Consider the following 19,918-nt stretch of genomic DNA (forward strand, 5'->3'; position numbering starts at 1 on the left):
GTTTGAGGAGGATTGAAGACAGTTTATCTTTTACTGGTTTCTTTTTTTTTTTTTTTTTTTTTTTTTTTTTTTTTTTTTCTTTTGAGACAGGATCTCACTAGGTAGTTGAGGCTGGCCTGGAATTCACTGCACAGCCGAGGCTTTCTTAGAACTCACAATGATCTTTCTGTGAAACCTCAGCTTTGCGTGTTTTGGTATTACAGGCACGCACTACCATACCTAGCTTTGATGATTGTTTTGAAACTTTAATTTTTAACCCAATGTTGGTTAATAATTGTGTAATATTTTTAAATCTCAGTAAACACAGACAAATGTGGCTAACACTGTTGGTTTCCTGTGCACCACCTATTTCCTTTTCAGTGCTACCACACATTCCCTCTTTTTTAAGTGGCAATGTGCCAAATTGGGATATGTACCATGACTACTACACTAAGGCAGTCATGTTTTTCCTGGTATTTGTTCTGGGGGGCCATCTGTCCCAGTTTTGGCCAAGCGAGATGCAGAGTGAAGTCTTCTAAGGATATTCTGAGATTTTTCCTCTGCTGGATGAAGTTGTACAAGGGAAGTGTCCCTTGGCACCACAGTCCTCCTTGCTGTTTGAGACACCATTGTGTAAAGGTGTAAGGACCAGTTCAGCCTTCTTGGAGTGCTTTGTCATTGTCTTACTCAAGTTGACAAATTGGACAGGTTACTGTTTCTTCTCCCAGCTATCCATTTGCATGTGTAGCCAAGGCATTACACGTGCTAGGCAAGTGCTTTACCACTAAATCACAACCCCAGCTCTTAAGACACTTGATTTTAGAACTGCCCTTAATTAAAAAGAACTGGCAAGTGCAGGGTCCCGAGTTCAATCTTCAGTACCCAGTACCGCAAAAAAGAAAAAAAGAAAAGGAAATGGAAAACTTACTGGAAGAAAATATTTCTACAAAGTTAGATCGATTCTTTCTTTCTTTTTTTTTTTTTTTTTTTGGCAGTACCAGAGATTGAACTCAGGACGTTGTACTTGCTAGGCAAGCACTTATGCCACTGAGCTATATCCCTAGCCCCCTAGATTCTTTAAAAAAAAGAAAGAAAGAAAACTTATCTATTGGTAAAAATCCTGTTTCATTTAAATATTATATTATCTGTGAGCAATATATTTATTGGTTTTTCTTAAGAAATTTAAGTTTGGACTGGTGAGATGGCTCAGTGGTCTAAAGCACCTACTTAGAACAAGCTCAACAAAGCACAGGGACCGCGGTTCAATCCCCCAGCACCACATGCCAGCCAGCCACGCCCCCTGGTGGGCTGAGCTGGCCACACACACACACACACACACACACACACACAAATAAATAATTTTTAAAAAAAGAAATTTAAGTTTGTCTAGTCATTTGTGGCTGCGTTGGTTGATTATATTGGGATTAGCAAATATGTGACAGGCAGGTTTTTTTTTTTTTTTCTTTATTGACGGAACCAGGGATAGAACTCAGGCCGTTGTGCTTGCCAGGGAAATGCTTATTCCTTTGAGCTATCTCCCCGGCCCATGACAGGCAGTTTTAAGAAAATAAAACTTTTTTATTAACCAGAAAGTTCACATTTCAAAAAAATGTGTTTCTAAGCATTCATGAATATAGAAAATCTTGACTGTTTAGCTTTTTAGTCAGTTATTCTGGAATTTTTTTTTCTTTTATAGTTCAGAAAAATTTTATGTAGAATCAACCAGAAACAAATATTCAAAATACAGTTCAGAGTCTACACTATGTTATAATTAAATCTACATGAATAATAATTTTTGTAAGAACAGCTCAGAATACAAACCACATGCATATCCAGTAAGATGTAAATATATGCCATGTATTATTCATCAAATATGACACATTTCATCTGTCAAAAAAGTTTCTGCTTCTCTCTTTTCTCCTTAACAGACCCACCTAATGCTTTACTTCTTTCCTGGCTGAACTTGCCCTCTGGGTATTGCAGCATCTATGGACAGCAAGACACTGCCATGAATGAAACTGATTTATTTGAGGAATTAGTATCTGAATCGATCCCCTCAGCATCACTTGAACACTCAGTGAAATCTTCCCTTCTCTAATCTCAGACTCGGTGAACATATCCCCTGTTTACCTCTAATTTTTATTATCTTTATTTTTTATTTTATTTTATTAATTAATTTATTTATTTTGTATTTTAGGGAAGGGTCTACGGGTGTTCAGGGTCTCACTATGAGATCAGACTCGTAGTGATCTGTCTGTTTACAGCATCCCAAGAGCTGGGATTACAAACTATTCTGGAATTCTTATATTTTTTACAACAAACCTAATATCCAATAAAGGAAATTAAAATTTTTTTCCTGACATTTTATTCATAGTAAAATTCTAACTTTTTTTTGGGGGGGCGGTCTTTCTGAGTCATTTTCGGGCTGGCCTGGAGCTCACTTTATAGCCCGCCCAGGCTGATCTCAAACTCACAATGATCCTCCTGCCTCAGCCTCCCAAATGCTGGGATTACAGGCATGTGCCACCATGGCCAGAACTTTAACTTCTTCCAAATACTTTTAGATTTTTGAAGGGGCCTGGGAGATAGCTCAGTAGAATAAGTGCTTGCCTGGCAAGCACAAGGGCCTGAGTTCAATCCCCGGTTCCACAAAAAAAAAAAAAAAAAAAGAGTAGGAAATAGATTTTTGAGTAGTCTGGTACCTTTGAGTTATACCATAGAATCCTTATTCCGTTTTTCTTTTTCTTTTTCTTTTTTTTTAAAGAAACCTTATTCTTGGGCCGCAGAGATGGCTCAGTAGAATAAACACTTCCCAGGCAAGCACAAGGGTCTGAGTTCAATCCCTGGTTCTGCCAAAAAAAAATTTAAATAATCCTTATTCTTTTTTTTTTTCTTTTTTACCCGCCCCATAATCCTTATTCCTGATGGGCCAACTCCACATTTTTTTTGCTAGCAACTGCAATTAAGACCCTATTTTCTCAGTGTGTCTTTTCTTCTGAATTACTTACTGTGCATACCATTTAAGACCAAATGTATTTTAGAAATACATTTTTTTTAAAAAAAAACAACTATTAGGGCCAGGGAGATGGCTCAGTGGAATAAGTGCTTCCCTGGCAAGTGCAAGGGTCTGAGTTCAATCCCCGGTTCCACAAAATAAATAGATAGATAGATAGATAGATAGATAGATAGACAGACAGACAGACAGACAGACAGACAGACAGACAGACAGACAACTATTGGCAGCCACTGTGGCAGCTGCGCGTTGGGCACCCTGTGTCGGGAGCTCCGCGTGCCCAGTGCCCACCCATGCGCCGCCCACCACCCCGCCTCTGCCATGTGCACCTGCCCCTCAGTCCAAGATCTTTTCTTGGTGTAACTGAACCATGGCACCGCCTTTAAATCATATTTAAAATAACCTATCAGTCACCCATGCAGTGTTCCGACTATACTCTCAGCCCTGTGACTTCAAGGAACAATGTCTGTTTCTGAAACCTACTATTCAGAATGTTGACATAATACATGATTCAATTTTTAAGCAAAAAAAAAAATTTTAAAAAACCTGTTACTTACTGAGCACCACATGTTGCACCAGCCTTACCTCTGGGTGCTCTGAGCCAGCTGCCTGGTGTGGTGGAGCACACCTGTAATCCCAGCACTGGGGGTGCTGAAAATAGGATAACTACTCCAAGCTGCGTAGTGAGTCCCTGTACCAAATATATTAAAAAACAAAACAAAAAACCATTACTGTTAATACCAAGCCTGCAGGACACAAGATCATTGTAGAAAAACAATTATATCTCTGCTTGCCTATAGTGAACAATCCAGAATTAAAATTTAAAAAGCCAGTTCCATTTCCAGTTCCTCAAAATTAATATAAATAGAAATAAATGTAATTAAAAGTACAAAGCTTTATACTAAAGAACATTGGTGAAAGAAGACCTAAATAAATGGGAAGATATTTGATATTTATGGCCTATAGGGTATAGTATTTAAGACGTAATACTCCCTTAATTGATATATATATATATATATATATATATATATATATTCAGTACAGTCCCCTTTAGAATTTCAGCTGGCTGCTTAGGGGACCTGATCTAAAATTCAGGGGGGCTGGGGAGATGGCTCAATAGGATAAGCACTTCCCTGGCAAGTGCAAGGGCCTGAGTTCAATCCCCGGTTCCACCAAAAAAAATAAATAAAATAAAATTCATATGGAGCTTTAAGGGACTTAAAATCACCAAAATAATCTTTAAAAGGAAATAAGAAGGTTGAAGAATTAGATTTATGGATTTTACATCTTGTTACGGATCAAGACTTATTAGCATATGGGCAGACATGTGGGTCACTGGAATAAAATTAACAGTCAGGAATAAACTGTCAGGACCATGACTTGCTGATCTTCAGCAAGGCTGTCAAAACGGATCAGTGGGGGAAAGAAAAGTCTTTTCAGCAAAGCTGAGCTCCACAGCCCCCCATCCTTAGGAAAAAAAAAACAAGTAAAACTGAGGTTCTTACAGAAGAAAAAAGGCACGAACATTTATGGCCTTGGTTTAGGCAACAGTTTCTTAAGGATTTTTTTTGGGGGGGGGTTCCTCGAATGCCTTCAGGGCACTTTTGGCCAGCGGGAGAGGTGTGAGGTTCGAACTCCAGCAACCTGAGGCTGACAGCTTTGTGGAAGCAGCCACTTAAAGGCCTGAGCTAGGGCCAGGCCCCCTAGGCAACAGTTTCTTAGATATGACATTAGAAAAGTACAAGCAACAACAGGCACAAACATAAATTAGACTTAAAAATCAAAGTTTAAAATTTCTGTGCTTCAAAGAACATCAAGGAAGGGCTGGAAAGATGGCTCAGTAGAACAAGCGTTTAGTACAAGGGTCTGAGTTCAGTCTCTGGTTCCGGGGGCGGGGAAAAAAGCCAAAACATTAAGGAGGGGCCAGCGAGATAGTTCAGTGGCCTAAAGTGCCTACTTAGGCAAGCACAGGGGCTGGGGCTCAATCCCCAGCACTGCTTGCCATGCCAGCGCAAGCCCCCACACTGAGCTGGTCAGAGTCCAGGCGAAGTGTCGCATGCCAGTAAACCCAGCACTGGGGAGGCTGAAAGCAGGAGGATCACCATGAGTCTGAGCTATATAGTGAGACCCTGCGGCAACCAATTACATTTTTTAAAAAAAGAACATTAAGGAAAATAGTCCACAGAATAGGAGAAAATATAATCATATATGATAAGCGATTTGTGCCCAGAACGTATAAAGAATGATTATAACGTAATAAAAGCCTCACTTAAAATGGCAAAGATCTGCATATCTATTTTTCTGAAGAAATGTATGTTGAGAGGAACATCAAAACACATGAAAAGAACATACTCAACATAATTAGCCACCAGGGAAGTTTGTATTATAATCAGGCTGCACTGAGAAAATGACCTCATTTCCACTAGAATGGCTACAATCAGAAAGATAATACCAAGTGTTGCTACAGCAGCTGCAGGGTATGGAATTAGAATCCTCACTCTGAAAAAAATAAAAAAGAATCCTCACTCTGCTGACTAGAATGTAGAGCTGGTGCAGCCACTTTGCAAAGTAGTCCAATAGCCCCCTGAAAGCTGAAGTGTGGAGTCACCTATGACTCAGCAGTTATGCCCAAGAGAGTGGATATCCATGCAGAAACACATAGATGTTTTGTGTTTTTTCAGTTCTGAAGCCCCCTACCAACTCATAGCTGTCTACCTCTTTTTCCTTCAAATAAGCCATTCTTTGTTATACTAAAAAAACAAAAAGATGATTTTTTAAATCAGCATTTAAGTGGTTGGGGATAGAGCTCTGTGGTCTAAGTGCCTGCCTGGCAAGCGTAAGGATCTGGGTTTAATTCCCCAGTACCAAATGCCTTGCCGGCCACTGAAACGGGGCATGGTGGCACAGGCCTGTAATCCCAGCATGAGTCTGAGCTGTATAATGAGACCCTGTACCAAATACATAAAAAGCAAAACAAAATAAAACGAGAGGTGAAGTCAGGAGAAGGGGGCTACTGTACAATGAAGCAACAGTTGGCAAGAAGAAATGGTGTACATGAGTGTACTTAATAATATATTAGAGGGCTGGTGAGATGGCTCAGAGGTCTAAAGCACATACTTACAACAAGCTAAGCTTAGCAAAGCACAGGGACCGCAATTCAATCCCCAGCACCACATGCCAGCCAGCCCCGTCCCCTGGTGGGCTGAGCTGGCCACACACACACACACACACACACACACAAATAAATAAATAAATAAAAATTAAAAAAAAAAAGTAAAATAAAAAAAAACAGAATCAGAACCTCAGGGCTGGGGAGATGGCTTAGTGAAATAAGTGCTTCCCTGGCAAGCTCAGAGGCCTAAATTCAATCCCTGGTTCCACTAAAAAAAAAGAAGAAACAGAAAAAGTAAAATGTGAGCTAGATATTCCCCCTTGCAGTGGGGTGTGCCTTTTAGTTCAGCAAATGGCATAGCACCGCAGTACAGTGCATGTAGCAAATGGATTGTTTACTCTTGGTCATGTGCCGGGCAGGAAGCTGCCCCAGCATCGGCATTGCAAGAGTATCATGCTGCACATCACCAGGTCTAGTAAAGATCAATTTTTTTTTTTTTTTTTTTTTTGGCAGAACTGGGGATTGAACTCAGGCCCTTGCGCTTGCCAGGGAAGCGCTTATTCCACTGAGCCATCTCCCCAGCCCCATGAATTCTTAAGTTTTTATACTGTCAGGTGAAAAAATTATAAGTTGGGCCATCTCACATCAGGGACCATTTGTGCTGATAGGTGCTGCCATTATAAATGAGCCTCAAAAATGTAGAAGTCACAAAATGCAGTTCCACTATTAAAAAATATATAGTTCCATTTATGTGCAATATCCAGAACAGTCAATGTATAGAAAAGTAGATTAGTGGTTTCTTAGGGCAAGAGCAAGGGACATTTTGAGGGTCTAATGAAGATGTTTTAAAATTATGGTAGTGGTTATACAGTTGCATTATATACTGAAAGTAGGTAAAATATATTTTTACCTCAACAAAGCTATTTTTTTTAAATTTTATTTATTTATTTATGGGGGGGCAGCTCAGCCCACCAGGGGGCGGGGCTGGGGCGGGCTGGCTGGCATGTGGTGCTGGGGATTGAACCGCGGTCCTTGTGCTTTAAGCTTGTTCTAAGTAGGTGCTTTAGACCACTGAGCCATCTTACCAGCCCAACAAAGCTATTTTTTAAAGCCTGTATCTTCTCAGCCCCACAAGTCATAGCTGTCTTAGGAGTTCCTCCACATCTCCTGTGTCTGGGCAGAATCTGTACTGCCCACTTCCTTATTGGTTCTGTTACAGGGAAGTAACTCCCAACCTGTTAGATGTCACATTTGCTAAGTTTTTTTTTTTTTTTTTTTTTGGTGGAACCGGGGATTGAACTCAGATCCTTGCGTTTGCCAGTTAAGCGCTTATCCTACTAAGCCATCTCCCCGGCCTCTTTGCCAAGTTTTGTCTCCTGATGGCAAAGAAAAGATTCAAAGAGCAAGAATTATTTATTTATTTATTTAGTGCAGGGTCTCACTGTGCAGCTTGGACTTGTAGTGATTCTCCTGTCTCAGCCTCTCCAGCGCTGGAATTACAGATGTGTGCCACCATGTCCAGTTTCAGTGGCTGGTACAGTGTGCCCAATCTGGGGCTGGCACTGTGATACCAGGGATTGAACCTGTATCCTTAAGCTTGTCGGACAGATGCTTAAACCACCGAACTATCTCTCAGCCCTATATGTTTGTCATGCAGTTTCCAGATGTTTGTTACATTGTTCAGGCTTATTGGAGCAAACTGCTTGAGCTGATGTTTATCTCTGGGGAGGCTGGAAGGCCTGACCATCCTGTCTCCTTGGGACCTAATCTCGATGGACTCAGCCTCTACCACAGGCTTGTTTGCCTTATCTCTCTTCTGACTTCCAGATGTCGAAGTTTGGGTAAAGACTGAGGCCATTAAAAGGTACTTTGTTATCTGCAGTAATTCATTTCTTAATACCTGTAAGTTATAATGCTTCCTTTCTGTGTTGTCAAGCCTTCACTACATACCTGTTTCCAAACATGGATTCCTGCAGAAATGAGAGTAAGCTTGCAGGTTGAATATTGTTCAGACCATCTCACAGGGAAGCCTTACCCTTCTGAAAGCTAGCCGTGAACAAGAGTGGAGGTGACACACAAAGGTGCAGCGTCCATCTACTAAAACTTCTCTTTATTCTTGGAAAACTGTCAGGCCTCCTTTCATGTATCTGCCACTATTTTGTGTGGAAGTCTGCAGAGTAGCATGCTGATTCCCAGACCTAACAAATGAGAAACATCAAGTGAGGATGGGTGTGAAGGATGCACCATGCATGGAATCATAGCTCCTCAAAATTTGTCTGTTGAGGGTCTGGGGAGATAGCTCAGTGGAATAAGTGCTTGCCTGGCAAGCAGAAAGTCCTGAGCTCGATCCCTGGAACCACAAATAAATAAATGAATTAAAATAAATAAAATTCAATCCCCAGTACCACAGGAAAAAAAAAAAAATCACCATTACATGTTTTAGGGCTGGGGAGATAGGTCAGTAGAATAATAAAAATTGTCTGTTGAAGCTGTCACAACTGATAGCATTGTTAGGAAGTAGGACCTTTGCAAGGTAATTAGCTATAGATGAGGGTGAGGCCTTTGTGATGGGATTATTGCTCCCCTCACCCTACCCCTGTCATGTGAGGACATCCCTCACCAGGAACCATCCATGTTGTCACCTTAATGTTGGACTTTGCACCTCAAGAACTGTGCCAGCGTCTATCACTGCCAATTGTGGTATTCTGTTACAGCAGGTTGAGCTGAGGCTGGGAGAAAAGTTAGCTCTTAGCCTAGTAAGAAGGAGGTGAGGAATGTGGATTGGATGAGCTTCTCATAGGAATTCTGTGGTGATGGTCTACTGTGAGGAGCATTAGTTGAATAGAACCTGAGACTTCTGAGGTCACTGCATAGTGTAATAATGAATTTCATGAAAATGGTTCTGATTCATCAAGAGCAGGTTGAATTTTTCACGAGTGCTTCTGAAAACAACAAATTGTATTAAAAATGTATAGGTTTAAAGCTGGATGTATTGGGGACTGGGGAGATGGCTCAGTAAAATAAGCTTGTTTCCCTGGCAAGCACAAGGGCCTGAGTTCAATCCCTGGTTCCACCAAAAAAAAAAAAAAAAAAAAAAAGCTGGATATATTGGCACCTACCTATAACCCCAGCATTCAGGAGACTTAGGCAGGAGGCTCATCATGAGTTTTAAGCCAGCCCAGGCTACAGACAGAGACCCTATCTCAAAAACAAAAACAGAATTTTTTTTTTTTTTTTCTGGCTCTGCCCACCCTGAGTGTGGGGCTGGCGCCTTATGTGGTGCTGGGAATCGAACTGTGGTCCTCTGAGCCTACCTAAGCTTGCCTAAGCAGGCACTTTAGACCACTGAGCTATCTTGCCAGCCCCAATTTTGTACATTTTGATTATACTTCAAAAGCTGTTAGGGGAAAAAATGGGTTGAAAAATGGTAAAAATTTTAAATCCATGTTAGAAATACTTCCATCTAAAAATAATTGAACTAGGGGTGGCCAAATAGCTCAGCAGATTAAAGCACCTGCAAGCAGGTGCAGGGTACCATGGGTTCAATCCCCAGACCTGCCGTACTGGCCCCGCCCCCAGGGTGCCCTGAAATGTGTCAGTTGAGACTGGGCACGGTGGCACATGCCTGTAATTCCAGTTCTTGGGAGGTTGCAAATGGGCGGATCACTACGAGTCTGATCTAGTAGTGAGACCCTGAATACCCTTCCCTAAAATACAAAAATAATAATAAAAAAATAATTGGACTAGATTCCTTTCTCACTCCCTGGCCATCTTGGTAGCTGCTTCTGGTTGAGGGCTGGCTGCACCTAAGGCAGGAAAGAAGATGAAAAAAAATTTTCTGGAGTCCACCAGCTCTAGGCTCCAACCTAAGTGGAAAATACATGCTGGGATACAAGCAGACACTGAAGATGATCAGCCAGGGCAAAGCGAAATTGGTCATCCTTGGCAATAACTGCTCAGTCTTGAGGAACCCTGGAGTAGAATACAATGCTGTGTTGGTCAAAACTGGTGTCGTCCACTGCAGCAGCAGTAATATCGAACTGGGTACAGTATGTAGAAAATACTAGTGTGCACACTGGCAACCATTGATCCAGGTGATTCTGATATCATTAGAAGCATGCCAGAACAGACCGGTGAAAAATGAATAAAGAATTTTTCATTAATAAAACCTGCCACAGCTTGTAAAAATAGGTAAGTAAACAAATAAATAAATATAAAATAATTGAACTGTTTATGTTATGTGTCACTCAGGATAGGAACCAGATCAGCCAGATTGGAATTTGGAAAGCCGTATATTACTGAGCTCAGGGCCCCCTATCAGCTCTCACACAGGAGAGGACTGAAAGGCAGCTAGCCCAGGAAGCAGGGGGCATTTAAAACATGGAACCACATTCTGTTTGGCAAACAAAATCATTGACACAAAACAATGCTTTCAGGGTCATTGTGACCACTACCCAAACTAAGTTTCCTGGGGCTTTGTTTTAGTTTCTGGTTATCTTGCACCTGATTACCTGCCGGCAACCTTGCATAGCCCAAGGTTACAAGAAGTTAAATCCCGTTTAGTTTCCTTATGAAGTCATCTCTGTAATCTAACTTTGTTTACAGGGATTGGTTAGGTAGGAATTTTATCTAGCAAACAGCAAGTAAGAGCCACTATTTACTAAACAACTTAGAACAGAGGTAAGTATACATTTTTACACAACAGAAAACACAAGATTTACATTTATAGTCTAAAATGTGAGTCGACCCATTACTTTTTTTTTTTTTTTGGTGGAATGGGGAATTGAACTCGGGCCCTTGGGCTTGCCAAGGAAGCGCTTATTCCACTGAGCCATCGCCCCAGCCCCAGACCCATTACAATTTACCTAAAAGTCAAACCAACTTTTTTGCTGCAGGTTTTTTTCTGCTCCAAGTTTTCTGTTTTGTTCCTCATAATTTATAGAATTCTTTTCCAGTTATTACTGTATTTCATTTTTCAATGTAAAAAAGGGTAATAATACCAGGTAAATTTCTACTTTCATTGTCCTAAAATTTTACCTGAGTTCATAGGATTTGTGTCATCTTTAAACCAGGAACAAATGATTTCCAGCTTCTCCAAGTGTTCCTAGTCTGCAAAGTTTCTCTGCTAATCTCCTGGTTTTGAGTGCAGTTGCAGATGGACCCTGGGAGCTCAAGGCCAGCCTGGGCTGCACAGGAGACTCTCTCTCAAAAGACAAAACAAACCTGGAAAGCGCAAGGGCCTGATAATCCCCGGTTCTACCAAAAAAAAAAATGGCGTCCTTTGTGCCTGAGTCTTCTTAGCCGTAAGAACAGGAAGAGAGTTTCTTAGAATATTGCATAAGCTACCTTTTCATATAATTTCTAAAACTTTCCCTGCTGTAAAAAATGAATGTAAGATTTAAGTAATTTATTGCCTCTATTATCAAATAGATAATCTTGGAAATATTAATAAAAATTAACTTTTGCAAAAAAAAAAAAGATTTAAGTAATTTATAAAATGTACAGGTGTGCAGGCCTTGAAGCCAGCTAGAAACAACTCAAAAAACAGCCTTCCTCCATCCATTTGTACAGGGTCAGTGACACTCCCTCCAGCACCCTCGCTCTCCCCACCTCCAGTGAAAACAGTGCTTTCGGGCAGATGTTACTGGTGCCTGTTGAGTAAACTGCTTGCCTGCCCCCTGCCTGTTACCCTCTTGCTTTATAATAGATAAATGGCAGTGACCTTTGCAGTCCTTTGCTTTGGACAACTAACTCCCACTCTTCAGAGATAAGATTGTGGTAGTGTAGAAAGAGGGCTGGGCGGGAAAAGCAAATGTTAAAAATGACCTGGGAGACCAAAAAAAAAAAAAAATTCTGGATTCTTTTTTGTTTTGTTTTCGGAACCAGGGATTGAGCTCAGGCCCTGGGCAGATTCTTTCTTTCTTTCTTTCTTTCTTTCTTTCTTTCTTTCTTTCTTTCTTTCTTTCTTTCTTTCTTTCTGTGTGGCCAGCTCAGCCCACCAGGGGGCGGGGCTGGCTGGCATGTGGTGCTGGGGGATTGAACCGTGGTCCCTGCGCTTTTTGCTAAGCTTGTTCTAAGTAGGTACTTTAGACCACTGAGCCATCTCATCAGCCCTGCCTTGGCAGATTCTGATGCAGATATCTGAAGCTCACAACTCCCCAAATACTGTCCCAGAAGTTTCTAAATATAACACAGTGTTTTTACTCATTTGCTGTGGAGAGGCTGAAAGCCACATTTTATTTTCATTCCTAAACTGAAAATGTGACTGTGTAGAATAGCTACAGAAATAGTGAAAAGTTGCTATCCTTTGGTTTGAAAGCCTTAAGGATATTGTTTTGGAATACCTTCATGTGCTAATAGATGCCCACCTGAGGACATTCTTGTGGTTTTTCTGCATCCTTGGACAATTAAATCCTTCTTTCCCATTGTGTAGAAAATATGTTTAGTATTTAATTCTGATTGTTAGAGCACGGATGGGGGGTAGCCTTTTTTATTGGCCTTGACTCACTTAAGGCTAGCTTGACTATTTTCCATTCTAATGGAAAGAAATGACTGACTTACTGGCATTCATACCACAGAAACTGCTGCAGACATTAACTTTAAGAAAATCACTGATCTTGTAAACTTCCCAGCTAGTTTAAAATTGATACTTTGTTTAGGTTAAGTATCTGTTACTTACCTGCTTTGGGAAGACTGGCATTTCTATCCTTGCAGCAGATATTTTGGGTTTTTTCCACTTGCTGCCTCACTTTTTTTTGGTAGGGGAGATTGAACTCAGGACCCTGCGCTGCCAGGCAGGTGCTTATTCTACTGAGCTATCTCCCTGGTCCATCTTCCTCACATTTTAGATGTTAGCTTATTTCTCCATTTCCTGGGGTGTAACCATTGCCGTGTTGGAGGAAATCAGCCAGAATCAGACTCCTTATTTTAGTACACCCCAGTTAAAGATTCTGAAATCACTAACAAGTATTAAGTAGATTCTGCGTCTATACTGTGTACATAATATTACTGTGACAGGTTTTTCTGAGTTAAACCCATTGTTAGTGGAAAGCTCTAACTATTTGTTATTTAGGCAGGCTAGGCAGATGTGCTGGGCTATTATTCCCCTTTCCACTGTCACCCCCATTAGCAGATATCACTAGGCCATCACTTTCTTTCTTAGTGAACCAGGTCTTAGCATTAGGAGCAGGGCTGCAGCTGCAGGCCCACACCAGGCATCACTAATCATTGCATGGTTTTTGTTGTTGTTTGGGTCCCCCCCCCCCAACTGGGGTTTGAACTCAGGCCCTTGTGCTTGCCAGGCAAGTGCTTATTCTACTGAGCCATCTCCCCAGACCCCATTGCATAATTTTATATCTTATTTATAGCCGCTAGTAACATGACCGGGGCAAAAAGAATGGGTAGTGAGTGTCCTGTCCCATTCCCAGATTTATTGAAGTGTAATTATCAAAAAAAAGAAACATTGTTTAAACTTAAAGTGGGGGGCTGGAGAGATGGCTCAGTGGTCTAAAGCACCTACTTAGAACAAGCTTAGCTAAAGCACAGGGACGGTGGTTCAATCCCCCAGCATCACATGCCAGCCAGCCCCGCCCCCTGGTGGGCTGAGCTGGCCACACACACACTAAATAAAATGTAAAAATAAATAAATAATTAATTAAAAAAAAATAAACTTAAAGTGGGCTGGTGAGATGGCTCAGTGGTCTAAAGCGCCTACTTAGAACAAGCTTAGCAAAGCACAGGGACCGCAGTTCAATCCCCCAGCACCACATGCCAGCCAGCCCCACCCCCTGGTAGGCTGAGCTGGACACACACACACACACACACACATAAATAAAATAAAAAATAAAGAAGATAAAGTGTACAACTTGGGGAGGAACTACCCGCTTGCGCCTCCCCCCCCCCCCCCCCAGGACAGGAGCTTTCTTTCTCTCAATAAATATATTTTGCTCATAAAAGGGGGGGGGGGGCTGGTGAGATGGCTCAGTGGTCTAAAGCACCTACTTAGAACAAGCTTAGCAAAGCACAAGGATCGCGGTTCAACCCCCAGCACCACATGCCAGCCAGCCCCACCCCCTGGTGGGCTGAGCTGGACCCGCACACACACACACACACACACACACACACACACACACATAAATAAATAAATAAAAATTTTTTTAAAGTGTACAACTTAGGGCCAGGGTGATGGCTCAGTAGAATAAGCACTTCCCTGGCAAGCGCAAGGGCCTGAGTTCAATCCCCGGTTCTGCAAAAAAATAAAATAAAGTGTACAACTTGATTATGTATGTATAGTGAAACAGTTACCATAGTTGAGTTTGTTAACACTTCTGTCATCTTGTAGTTGTCCTGTGGGGGGGGGGGGGAGTGAGAGCATTTAAGATCTACTTAGCAGACTTAAAGCATATGACACAGTATTGTTAATTATAGTTGCCTTGCTGTATGTACATTGTTAGCAGAATGTAGTCATCTGATAACTGAAGCTTTTTTCCTTTTATGAAAAACAAATTGTCATATCCAAATAGTAAGAGAATAACAGGTATAGCACTTTTATCTTCAAAGTACTTAGTACAAGATATAAAGCAAAAGATTCTTACAAAAGAGAAACAAATAGTACCGGTTGCAATGAATTAAGATAAACTATAAGTATGAATGAAGCAAATTAATATATGTATCAGTTTTTCTAAGACAATGAAATACATAATTTGGGGAATTATTTGAACTCCCTACTTCATATTTACATCTTGTATTTTGCACTGTGTGTGTGTGTGTGTGTGTGTGTGATAACTAGACAAGAAACCATGGAGTATTTGAGCTTGTATGATTTATTTCACTTTATGTTCTCAAGTTGTATCCACTTACCTATCAATGCCTCAAATTTGTCCCTTTTTATGGCAATGCATTGTATATAAATCCCACATTTTCCTTATCTGTTCATCTGTTGATGGACATGTGTGCTGTTTCCAATACTGGCAGTTCTAAAGTACTGCTAGAGGGGCCGGGGAGATGGCTCAGTAGAATAAGCGCTTGCCTGGCACGCGCAAGGGTCTGAGTTCAATCCCCGGTTCCGCAAAATTAAATAAATAAATTAATTAATTAATTAATTAAAGTACTGCTAGACACATGGGTATATACGTGTATCTCTATAATATGATTTTAACTCTTTAGGTAAAATAGCTAGGGAGGGAATAGCTGGGTCATATGCAATGTCTACTTTCAGTTTTTTGAGGAGCCACCATACATTTTCATAGCGGTTGTACTAGTTTATATCCCCACCAGCATTGTAGCCAAGTCCCATTTTTCCCATGTCTTTGTCAACATATTATTAGATTTTTTTAATGGTAGCCATTTTTTTTAGGTAAGATGATAGATACCTCAGTGTGATCTTAATTTTCATTTCTCTGATGGCCAGTAATGGTGAGCATTTTTTCATGCATTTTTTTATCACTTCTGAGAAGTGTCTCTTCTTTTTTAATATATTTTAGTACAAGGTCTCACTACACAGATCAGACTTGTAGTGATCCTCCTGTATTTAGTCTCAGAAGCTGTCTCAGCGCACCCCGGGGGGTGGGTCGTATTGCATGTTGGGGACACCTGCCTAAGCAGGCGCTTTTAATTTGCTGAGCTATCTGGCTAGCCCCCTCTTCATTTTTATTATTTTTAGTTATTTGATACAGGGTCTCACTGTGCAGTTCAGACTTGTAGTGATCCTCTGTCTCAGCCTCCCCAACACTGGAATTACAGGCATGTGCCACCACACCTGGTTTTAGGGCCCCAGCACAGTGCACCTCGGATTCTGGGGCCTGCACGGCATGCAATACCGGGGACCCAATTCGTGTCCTTTAGCTTACCAGGCAGGTGCTTATACTGCTGAGCTATCTCCTCATCTTGGTTACCCATGTTTTGATTGGGTCTTTTTTTTTAATTTTTTTTTTAAACATTTTATTTATTTATTGTGTGTGTATGTGTGTACATGGCCAGCTCAGCCCACCAGGGGGGGGCTGGCTGGCATGTGGTGCTGGGGGATCGAACCGCGGTCTCTGTGCTTTGCCAAGCTTGTTCCAAGTAGGTGCTTTAGACCACTGAGCCATCTCACCAGCCCTAATTCTTTATATATTTTTTATATTAGTCCTCTGTCCATGGAATAGCTGGCAAGAATGTCTGTTTACTTTGTTTTCTTTGCTATGTAGAAGCTTTTCAATATGATGTGATCCTATTTTTTGAGTCTCAGTATGATTCTTGTGCCATTGGGGTTCTGTTCAGAAAGTCTGTCTGCCCCTCTGTCTTCGAGAGTTGTACCTATTTTATGTTGTAGCAGATTAAGTGTTTCTGTTTAATATTTAGATCTTCAACCCATTTTAATTTTAAGATTTATGGGTCTAGACAATCTTCGGCATGTGAATATCCAGTTTTTCTAGCACAGTTTACAGTGGTCCCTTACTTACTGTGGAGGTTGCATTCCAGACATCCCACAATAAGTGAAAATCAACGAAGTAGCTACGTTATATGTATTTTAGTATTTATATATATTTTAAGGCTTTATAAACGCCTCCCACACCCTTGTAAGCCTTTCTAAACTCGTAAATTTACATAACTTTAACAAAATACGTATACAGTATGGTACTGCAAAATCCTGTGGTACTGCAAAAATTCCTTGATAAATAATTTAGATAAGTATTTTTTGAAAACCCGCAAAACAGTGAATCCATGAAAGCCATACTGCAAAATAGCAAGGGACTGGCTACTGTATTAAAGAATCCATCTTTCTGCCAATGAATGTTTGTGGTTCTGTTTCTGTTCCATTTATCACATGCCTGCTTTTGTGCCAGTAGCAGGCTACATTAATTGCAATAGCTTTGCAGTGTAACTTGAAGACTGGGATTTGCTACCTGCTTTGCTTTTGTTACCCAGGTTTGCTTCTGCTGTTCTAGGTCTCATCAGAGTCTATATAATTTTAAGGATTGTTTTCTCTAACTCTGTGAGAAATGACATTGGTATTTTGATTGGTATTGCGTTAAATCTGTGTATCAGGTTTGGAAATAATAGCCATTTTGATTGTGTTGGTTCTGCCTGTTGGGGAACAGGTGTTTGCATTTTTGTAATGTCTTCAATTTCCTTTTCAGTCTGATTCAGTTTTTATTTTAGAGGTCTTTCACTGTTTAATTAGATTAATACCTAACTACTTAATTTTTTTATGCTATTGTGAATAGTGTAACTAAAAGCTCATATCTTTTGCTCAGCCTCTTCTTGGCTTCCCCTATGCCTGACAGCTATCATTATTCTACTCTGTGATTTTGACTTTTTCAGATTCCACATTCAAGTGAGATCTTGATATATTTATCTTTTTATTTGGCTAGTTTCAGTTAGCAAAAATTAACCCATATTCTCACAGGTGACAGGAATTCCTTTTTTAGGGCTAAATAATATGCGTGTGTGTGTGCGCGCGCGCTGCATTTCTCCATCTCTGTCCATATCAGGTTGCTCCCCCCTCATTTTATATACATACACATAATTTTTTTCATGTATTTAGTACAGGGTCTACAGAGTCTCACTGCATAGATTGGACTTGTAGTGATCCTCCTGTTTTCAGCTTCCCAAGTACTGGGATTATCGTGCCACCATGCCCAGTCTCAGTTTGTCTCAGAGTGCCTTCAGCGCAGGACTGACAGAGCATGTGGGGGGTCAGACCCCAGCAGCTGCACTCTGTCTAAGCAGGTGCTTTAGTCCACTGAGCTATCTGGCCAGCCCTTATTTTTTTATTTTGAGATAAAATTTTTCTCAATTGTTCAGGCTGGCCTTGAACTTGCAGTTCTCGGTAGCCTCCTGAGTAGCTGGGCTTATAGGTCATACACACACTCACAGTCATGCACTCTCCATTGTCTTCTTGTAAGGTTTTATTTTCCTTTTTGAGATAGAATCTCTCTGTGTAGTTCAGGCTAATATTCAACTCACTATGTAATCAAGGCTATCATGGATCCTCTAGACTCTACCTCCCAAGTGCTGGGATTAGTCCTGGGCCGTCTTTGATAATAGCCAACCTAATGGATTTGTGGTGGTAGCTCAGTGTGATGTTTTCATTCCTCTGATGATTACTGATGTTGAGTACGTCTATGTACCTGTCAGCCACTTATCCACAGCAGATTTTTGTAACTATAAGGTTATTGTTTGTAAAACACACTAGTAGCTCTTCCTGAAAAGCCAACTGTTTGGTAGATTAGAGAATTCTACCACAACTCTGGGGAGTATATCAGTCTCAGTGTTTCTGTGGAAAGCCTTTAATCTAAAGGTGGCTATTTTTTTCATACACATGTTCATTCCTTCATTTAAGAAATGTTTTTGGGGGCTGGGAGATGGCTCAGTGAAATAAGCACTTCCCTGGCAAGTGCAAGGGCCTGAGTTCAATCCCTGGTTCTGCCAATCAATCAATCAATAAATAAATAAAATAAAAAATGTTTTTGGTTGGGCATGGTGGCACACACCTGTAATCCCAGCACTCAGGAGACTAAGACAGGAAGATTGCTGTGAGTTCAGGACCAGCCTTGTCTTAAAAGACAAAAATGTTTTTGAAGATTATAATGTTAGATAGAATGCAGGTCAGATAAATAATAAAACAGGCCCAGCATAACGAACTGAAAGTCTGCAGAGAGTCTGATAAACAGGATAGCACAAGGTGAAATAACATACTGAGATGAGGATAGGCGTTGGGAGGGGGAGGAAAGTGGCTTCACAGAAAAAGCAATGTTAGAGCTGAGTGTGGAGAGAGGAGCAGGCGTTGCCACCAGAAGAGGAAGAAAAAGGGCAGGAGGTTAGTTTATCCTATTGATGCAAACTGTAAAAACCTTAAGGGCTAGGATTAGATGGAATTTAAACTAAATTTTTGAGTCATATTATGTTTTGGTAGCCCCTTGTATTTTAAACTATTCTTCACCCTGTCTTCCAGGAACCCGAATCATTTATGATCGAAAATTTCTGTTGGATCGTCGAAATTCTCCCATGGCTCAAACCCCACCCTGCCATCTGCCCAATATCCCAGGAGTTACTAGCCCTGGCACCTTAATCGAAGACTCAAAAGTAGAAGTAAACAATTTGAACAATCATGACAGGAAGCACGCAGTTGGTAAGGGGATGCTGGTTCTGGGGACAAAGGGGTAGCTCTGGGAATTTGAATGTCATTTCTTGTACTTGAAAAAATATTGATACATTGCTCACAAGCTGATGTCTAGTTTCGTTTCTAAGGTTTTTCCTTTCCTCCCCAAACGTTTATTGAAATGTGTTAGGAGCCAAGGGTCCTACATTATAGTTAAATCTGGTTGGTAGGAAAGCACTTCAAACTCAGGGAATGGAGGCCTGGGAGATGGCTCAGTAGAATAAGCGCTTCCCTGGCAAGCGCAAGGGCCTGAGTTCAATCCCCAGTTCCACAAAAAAAAAAAAAAAGCACTCAGGGAATGATAGATCCCAGTGGGAATCTACTCTCAGATTATGCCGGGAGGACTTCCCAGCCCTTATTGGCCCTATACCCACGTATATCCCCACAGAAAACAAAGTGAATCTCACAGGTCACATTCCCATCACCCTCAGAAAAAAGGCCTGTTTTCTTACAAAATACTCTTGTGGTATAAGGATAGCAGTGTAGTTGTTCCCCTATTTTCCTGTATGTGCCTCTAGCATTTACATGAACATCTCACAGTTTTATCATTAGTGAGCCTCCTTTCTCTCTGTGGAAGCAGAGTGCTGGTGTGGAGATGCCTGCTCTCGAAGAGACTGCAGTGATTGCTCTTGGGGATGCTAGGCTTAAGCCAGCATTATGTTTTCTCCAG

At 41.0% G+C, this 19,918-nt stretch overlaps 1 protein-coding gene across 2 annotated transcripts in view; it reads left to right on the plus strand.

Moving 5' to 3' along the window:
• Eif4ebp2 (eukaryotic translation initiation factor 4E binding protein 2) overlaps positions 1-19,918 on the plus strand; it is a 31,947-nt gene that overhangs the window by 11,067 nt on the left and 962 nt on the right. For both annotated transcript variants that reach the window (XM_023718406.1, XM_004623975.2), the window contains exon 2: positions 19,042-19,218. In XM_023718406.1, coding sequence (XP_023574174.1) covers positions 19,042-19,218 — 177 coding nt within the window. The remainder of the gene's footprint in view (positions 1-19,041; positions 19,219-19,918) is intronic.

The sequence above is a fragment of the Octodon degus genome, unplaced genomic scaffold (genome assembly GCF_000260255.1).
Source record: "Octodon degus isolate 3935 unplaced genomic scaffold, OctDeg1.0 scaffold00005, whole genome shotgun sequence".
Classification (NCBI taxonomy): Eukaryota; Metazoa; Chordata; class Mammalia; order Rodentia; family Octodontidae; genus Octodon; species Octodon degus.